This window comes from Olea europaea, chromosome 12 (genome assembly GCF_002742605.1).
Source record: "Olea europaea var. sylvestris chromosome 12, O_europaea_v1, whole genome shotgun sequence".
Classification (NCBI taxonomy): Eukaryota; Viridiplantae; Streptophyta; class Magnoliopsida; order Lamiales; family Oleaceae; genus Olea; species Olea europaea.
Window position 1 is genome coordinate 18,537,272 of NC_036248.1, and position 7,442 is coordinate 18,544,713.

A 7,442-nucleotide genomic window follows, 5' to 3' on the forward strand; every position below is an offset into this window, starting at 1 on the left:
TAATTACTTGATTAGTCATTGAACTGTAAGGTTTTTTCAGGAGATTATTGAACTTCAAGAGTCTACTCGTTAATCATTAAACTTAGAAATATAATTCCTTCGATCACTGAAAATTTTGAAAGTTCCCCCGTGAGTCATTGAATTTTAAAAAAAGTATTCACATTCATCACTCTATGATTAATGTGGAAACTTTTGTAAAGGTTAGCGACTAAAGGAAAAACTTTTGGAGTTCATTGATCCCCTGAAAACTTTACGCAAATTTCAATGACCAATTAAGTAATTGATCAATCTTTATTTTTCTTTTCATTTTTTGGTTTTTTGTGCTCCTAACCATAATTTTATTCTCACCGGTATCTCCAGACTTAGAAAAAGAATAGTCTTTTATCTCCGAAATAATGGACAAGGTTATCTACTGAGAGAGATAAAAAAGGCAATAAAGGATAGTTCTATGGGCTACTTCAGCTTCGATCGTCTTTTCAGTAAGACACACATGAATAAAAACAAAAATCTATTAAACACTTAGTTGAAGATGTGTATGAATTTCAAAGTTGAATGTTATAAAGTAATCAATGTTGAAGGGGTTCTCTTTTAAAATGGTTGACTATAGAGACAACTGTTTCCTCTTTGATCTTAGAGAGACTAGCAGACAACTTCGTTGGTTATTCTTAGGATAAAAGACTACTGTTTTTCTAAGTTTACCAATGTTAGAGAGAGAATTTGTGGGGGGTAGAAATACAGAAAAATGTAAAAAGAAAGAGAAAGACTAAAAAAAATAAAAGATTAATAATTGTCTTGTTGGTCGTTCGACTTTGCATAAAGATTTTGAGAGTCGCTAAACTTCAAATGTTTTCCGTTAATTATTAAACTTTACAAATATAATCACATCCATAATTGAGAACTTAAAAAATTTCCTTGTTAGTCAATGAACTTTACAAAATGTAGCATCCATTGCTCGGTGATTAATGTGAGAACTTTTATAAAGTTCAACGATCCTTGAAAATCACTCGCAAAGTTCAGTGACCAACCAAGTAATTATCCAGTAAAACTTCACTTAGGTGATAGCGAAACGCGCTCTTCAATTTCCCCGAAAGAAATGCGCTCCCTCTGTCTTTCCTTTCTTCCTCCCCCCTTCATTAATTTTCAGTGAATCAGAATCCCCTTTCCAGTACAAACATGGCCTAATTGGACTTGAGGAAGAAAGATAATAATTTCATTTCATATGTTTATTCTTGAAATTAGATTTTTTTTTTTTGGCACTGTGTAGCTGTGTATGTATTGATCACATAAACTACATTATATAAATTCTCGAGATCCCCATAAGTCGGTATTCCGTTCAATTCCTCATAATTGGAGCCTTGATCCGCATCCGCATCTTGCAACTGAGAAGATCTTTAAAGTGAGACCTCAATTTAACAGGTCAAGGATTCGTTATTTCATTCCTTATCTTAATTTGTTACTGCCTGTGAAGAAAATCACAACTTTTTTGATTTGTTAGTTAACTGCCCTCGAATTATGTAATAGAATCATATGTTCTAAATAATTGAATTTTAAAAGAGATTTAACTTTTAAAGCATGAAATTTGAACTTATTTTCCCACAAAACATGTGCCACCCGAGGCAAACTTCGTGATTTCACGTTTCCGAATCTCGCATATCAAGAGGATTATAAAATGTTGATCGTACCAGATGGTAAATTTGGTTGAATGAATCTGTTATTTTCCATTCTTGTTTACAGATCCCACGGGTGGTATAGTTTCACTGTACATCAGGATATTTTGTTGAACTTGTTAATTGAGAGGTTTCTAAGCAAGAATGGGACTTTGTTTAGCCAAGGTATGTTTATGTGCTGATGTTGTAGAATTTTTTAAGCACATTTTATAGTAATTGCTTCCATCTATTGTTGTGGTTTCTTTCTCATCTCGACTCATCTCATTTATTAGTTGAATGTCTGTATGTAATTTTAAAGAATGGATTAACGTTTACAGTAGGAGTGGATTGTTCAATGCACAGAGTTTACTGCCAGTTTTGAAGGAAATGGGTATGTGGCTTGGGTGTTGGGTCTCTAGTTCTAGTGGTGCAATAACAAGTGGTGAATGAATTATGCATTCCCAAAATTGCCTGCATATGGTTATTTACTTTGAGAAATATTGATTTCTTGTGGTAAAAAGTGATAAAGATGGAGTGGCGAAATTAGTTGCCTAATAAATTTGAAGACTGATTTTTAGTTTACTTGTCTTAACTGGGTTTGTAAGTTTCCTCAAAAATTGCTTCCATCTACTGATATCGTTTCTTTCTCCTCTCGAGTAATCTGATTTATTAGTTGAATGTCTGTATGTAACTGTAACGAATGGATTAAGCTTCACAATAGGGTTGGATTGTGCAATGCAGAGAGTGAGAATCATTATGTGTTTACTGTAAGTTTTGAAGGAAATTGGTATGTGGCTTGGGCTCTAGTTTCTAATGTTACAATAACAAGTGGTAAATGATTTATGCATTCCCAAAATTTGCCTGCATACGGTTATTCGCTTTGAGAAATATTGAATTCTTGAGGTAAAAAGTGAGAGACAAGTAGTGGCAAAATTGTTTCCCTAATAAATTTGAAGACTGATTTCTAGTTTACTTATGAGCTAAGTATTGACTACCTATTATCAGTCTCAAGCATTAATTGTAGCTTTTACTTTCTTTTATTTTTTATTTTTTTTATGCCAGTTCCTTATTTTCATATCTGTTTTCATTCTCGATTCTACGAGAATTTTCAGGACCTTTTACTTTTTTGCCTCATGTGGGAGTTATCATATCTGTTTGCAAAGAGCCTCTTTTAGGTCTGTATCCAATTTTGCTGCCATCATTAACAAAAAAAAATATAGGGCTTGATCTCGTGGAAGCATAATCAAAAAGCTCTTACATGCTCACCTCTTGCATCTCTCCTACATCTTTTAGCAGTTAAAGTTTGAAAGTACTAGCCCATTTTATGGTGCTCAAGTTGTTCCTTTTTTTTGTATCTGTTTGCAAAGGGCCTCTTTAGGTCTGTATCCAATTTTGCTGGCATCATTAACAAAAAAATGTATAGGGTTTGCTTTTGTGGAAGCATAATCAAAAAGCTCTTACATGCTCAACTTTTGCATCTCTACTTCATCTTTTAGCACTTAAAGTTAGAAAGTATTAGCTCATTTTGTGGTGCTCAAGGCATGTTTTGTATGTTTTCATATTTATGTTTATTCAAATTTAACAGTAGATACTTTATATTGAACCTTTTGCAGCATAAGAGAGATGGAGATGATTCCGATCATAACTTTGAATTTACGGGTGGAAATGTGCAGCTCATCACAACTGAGGAAAGTTGGGAACAAAAGATCTCAGAAGCAAAGAGAGATGGCAGGATTGTGAGCACTCGACACATTGTTATCTTTTTCATCAAGTTCTGTCTGGAGAAAACGTTGGATAGTTGTGCATTGTTCAATAAATTTTGAAGATGTCAACCATATTTCTGTGTTTTCTATGCTTGTTTCTATTGCCAACACTACTGCCAACCTCCCAACATAAAATCAAGTTATATCTACACAGGCCACACACTCTTCACATTCCCTATTTAGAAACAAGTTTATACAAGGATGTATATGCGCACGCTTACAGATGATGAACAGTTCTGACAAGGATCTTGACTTGTTGTCGATTACCAAAAATGATTGTTGAGGTTGAGCATTCCAACTTAAGGTGAAGTATCTAAATTTATTTTCAGGAGAAGTTCGTTCATATTTGTGTGGTATGTGCGTGCACACATAAGAAAAGGAAGAGAAACATAGAGTAAATGTCTTGTTTTATTTGCACTTATCATTTTATATGACTGTTGTAGTGAGAGTGTGTATAGAGGACCATTAAGCGGAGTCAAGCATGATTTAATGCTGGCGTTGGTTTGTAGAGGTGAGGTCTAGGCCTGGTGTGATAATGGAGAAGGTTTTTGTCCTTTTGGAAGGAGAAAGGAAAAGTGGGGAGAAGTAGTGGTGGGCAAGGGAGGAAGTGTTTAGGCTAGGGCAATTTTTGTGGTGGGTCTGAGGATTCTGGGGAAAAGGTTAAATAGTGGTTGGATTGGAAAGTGGGTAGGGCTATAAATAGCAACAAAGCAAGTAGGTGTGCAGGCTGAAGGAGGTTTTGGGAGTTTGGATAGTTGACATGTTGACGAAGAGATTATTTCATTTGCTTCATCTTCTTCTTGACTTGGTTAATAAAATTTATAGGGTTGGACAAAACTCTTGATCCGAATCGGATTGAACCGAATCGAGCGATTCTTCTTAAGTTAAATACCTGAACGGGTGTCAAAATCTAGAATCAACGGGTTCGGTTCGATTCTCGATTCTAGATTAAGAACCAAAGACTCTAATAAGGAGCGAATTTCCTTAATTTTTTTTATATTAAACAAGCCAAATTATTTTAATTTTTTCCTGTTTCATTTGCCAACCAATTAATTGAGCACAAATATCATTTTCTTATTTTCAGCCAAATTTAACTTTGTAATTCAAATTTCAAAGAATAAAACTTGAGTAGCTTAGGGTGTGCTCTCTTCGTATTTTAGTTTTATAGTTTTAAGTTTTGAATTCATTCTGAGTTTTGTGTTTTGAGTGTGTATTTTGAAATTGTTGAAAATATGTTCTGTTTGACATTTGAGAAACGTTTCTGAAAATAGAAAAATGGAAAACGTGTTTCACTATGAAATTTTTTGAAATTTTGGAAAATGTGTTTTCCACCACGTCCACCACCATCGACCACCGTCGGCAGAGACAACTACCACCACTGTCATCAACCAAAATCAACACCACTGCCACCACCAACCCTGAACCATTGCCACCACCCTGAACCACTCACCACTGCCAAAATCAACACTACCCACCACCACCATCAACCACTGCCACAAAAAACAGACCATTACAACCACTATCAACACCCATCGCCTTCCAAATCCAAAAAAAAAAAAAAAAAAAAAAAAAAACCCCAAAAGAGAGAGAAGGTAGATTTTGGACAGATTTGCAGTGTCGATCACCCATTGCGATGAACTGCAGCTTCTCTCTCTTCGACCGCCGGTAGAGACGGCCCTAAACCACAGCAGCATCGCCTCCCCTGGGTCGCGATGAATGGGTCGCGACGCTGCGTTCATAGCAGCATCGCGTCCCCACGCTGGTGCCGACACCAGCACATCTCATTCGTCGCCGCCTGAAGTGTGTGACCATCCATAGCTGGCATCAATCACCCACAGTCGGCGTCCAAGAGAGAGAGAAGGCAGAGAATGGATTTGAAGAAAGTAGATGAAGATTTGGTTTTGTGTTTCAAAAGGCGTTTCCCGTGTTTTGTAATTTTTTGGAGTCTTGTATAAAAAACAGCCAAAACGACATTTTGGTCGTTTCGTTTTCTTCACAACTTTTTTTTTTTGTGTTTTCGAAAACGGGTAAGAGAACAAGTTTTCACCATTTTGAAAAATCGAAAACAGAAAACGGGCCGAAAATGGGAAAGAGAACACACCCTTGAGTTTTCCTCAATCATTTTGCTGTTTCTCAAATAGCCAAAGTTGAGTGGCTATGCCTCTCTTCATCTTATCCTTTTTTTTGTACTCTCATTGAATTTTCTCCACTTTGATCAAGGAAAGTTGCATATATTGGTGAATGGATCTTATTAGAAAATCAGTTATTTGTATAATTTTATGTTAAACTATGTTATTTTATAAGTGTTAATGTAGTGTTATTGGAAAAGTTAAGGTTAAACATGTCATTAATTGGATTAATATAGTGTTATTGTAAATATTAAAAAATTTAATTATGGTACGAAACAGAACCTAACCGAACCAAATGAAATTGAATCGAACGGTTCCATAATTAAATTTAGACCCAGTGGTTTGACTTACTAAATACTTGAAAAATTTATGTGGTGACCAACACTGCATTGGGGTTTATTCGTCAAATGATATTTCAGGCTCTTTGTAAATGTGGCATTAATAGTTTCCAAAATTGGTAGTGGAGTGTGGATTGTATAGACCTCAATTGCCAGGGTGTAGTGTATCCTGTAAGGCTTATAATATTTGGCTAATCAGATTATAAATTTGACCTTGTGGTAAGAGTTGTCTTTACAGTTTGTCCTGCATCCTTGTGTCTACTTCATTATGCTTTTCCTAACACGTGTTAATTATTTGACAGGTGATTGCAAATTTTAGCGCTACATGGTGTGGTCCCTGTAGAATGATTGCACCCTTTTACAGCGAGCTGTCTGAGAAACATCCTTCACTAATGTTTCTAGTAATTGATGTTGACGAGCTAATTGTAAGTAGTGTGACTAATAAATAAGCTGAATTGATAAACTTTAGGTTATCTACATTTTAAGTTTCTTGTGATTGTTCAACCATCAACCCAATGGATAAGAAGTGGCGGGTAATTAGAATGCATTAAACGGGATTACCTTGTGTACTCTTTAAGTAATGCGTTTACGATGTTCCTCAAGTAAACAATATTCCGCGAGCCAGATTTATATATGTTGTTATTTGCTTCAGGATTTCAGTACAACATGGGACATCAAAGCAACTCCAACGTTCTTCTTCCTTAGAGATGGCCAGCAATTCGACAAACTAGTGGGAGCCAACAAGCCAGAACTGCAAAAGAAGATAACGGCTCTATTAAATCCCGAGGTTTCTTCTCAGGCATAGTTTTTATGATGGTGAGTTTGTCAAACTGTCACGTTGAAGTTGGGTTTGCATATTAGCCTTTTTGTGCCATAAATTGTAAATTTGACTGCTTTTATTGCATGGTGATTGTGTTTGGGACTATATGTGATTATAGTTTACCTTTTCTCCTTTCTTTTATTTATACAAAAGAATCGATCATGAGATTATTTGTTGGCAGTGCGCTCCACCTATATGGTTTGTAGTGCCAGATTAATCTCATATTGTTGCCGACCATTGTGAACTGTGGTAATGGTGAACATGCTGTTGGTTTCTGTTATGGAAAAATATGTGGTATGTCGAATGATTTTGGGTTCCACCATAATTGGGCTTTCAAGTCTTGTAATTGGGATCCCCTTGAGACTTGTGTTCAAATAAACATGAATGCGTTTATTCCGGCTGAAGAATTATGCAAGAGACAGAGGCCGGATTTGTGTAATATTATTATTATTATTATTATTATTATTATTATTATTACATATTAGACCGTCATAATTTTGTCTAGCCTTGGTTCTGCTTTTGGCAAGAGACAATAACACATTGGAAAACTAAAATTGAAATGCTCAATTAACTTGAAATAGAACGACGAGGTTCTTTATCTGTAATTTGTAGCGAGTAGTTGTCAACCTTTCATTTTCATAGCAAGTAGGTCCGCGCGGGATAGTTTTCGTTGAACTATAAACTTTTAGACTTTTGCTAAAAAGACAATTTGTTGATTATCCCATCCTTGAATAAATGAGTATTAA

At 35.5% G+C, this 7,442-nt stretch overlaps 1 protein-coding gene across 3 annotated transcripts; it reads left to right on the top strand.

Annotated features, from left to right (window-relative positions):
• The first annotated feature begins 1,068 nt into the window (after positions 1-1,068).
• Positions 1,069-7,093, top strand: LOC111405968 (thioredoxin H-type-like). 3 transcript variants are annotated; one of them, XM_023035114.1, is made up of 6 exons: positions 1,069-1,416; positions 1,735-1,832; positions 3,260-3,382; positions 6,179-6,301; positions 6,529-6,692; positions 6,878-7,093. In XM_023035114.1, exons 2-5 carry the CDS (start codon positions 1,812-1,814, stop codon positions 6,679-6,681), a joined length of 420 nt encoding a protein of 139 aa, XP_022890882.1. In that variant the 5' UTR covers positions 1,069-1,416; positions 1,735-1,811; the 3' UTR covers positions 6,682-6,692; positions 6,878-7,093. The 3 variants fall into 3 exon arrangements, with proteins under 3 accessions (XP_022890882.1, XP_022890881.1, XP_022890883.1); XM_023035113.1 differs by having other exon boundaries at positions 6,529-7,029; XM_023035115.1 differs by having other exon boundaries at positions 1,080-1,396; positions 6,529-7,029.
• Positions 7,094-7,442: the final 349 nt, after the last annotated feature.

Bases quoted from the DNA above. Each gene is read 5' to 3' on its own strand.
- LOC111405968 (XM_023035114.1), top strand. From the start codon at position 1,812: ATGGGACTTTGTTTAGCCAAG. The intron at 1,833-3,259 runs GTATGTTTATGT...AACCTTTTGCAG, and splicing joins TGGGACTTTGTTTAGCCAAG to CATAAGAGAGATGGAGATGA. The intron at 3,383-6,178 runs GTGAGCACTCGA...ATTATTTGACAG, and splicing joins CAAAGAGAGATGGCAGGATT to GTGATTGCAAATTTTAGCGC.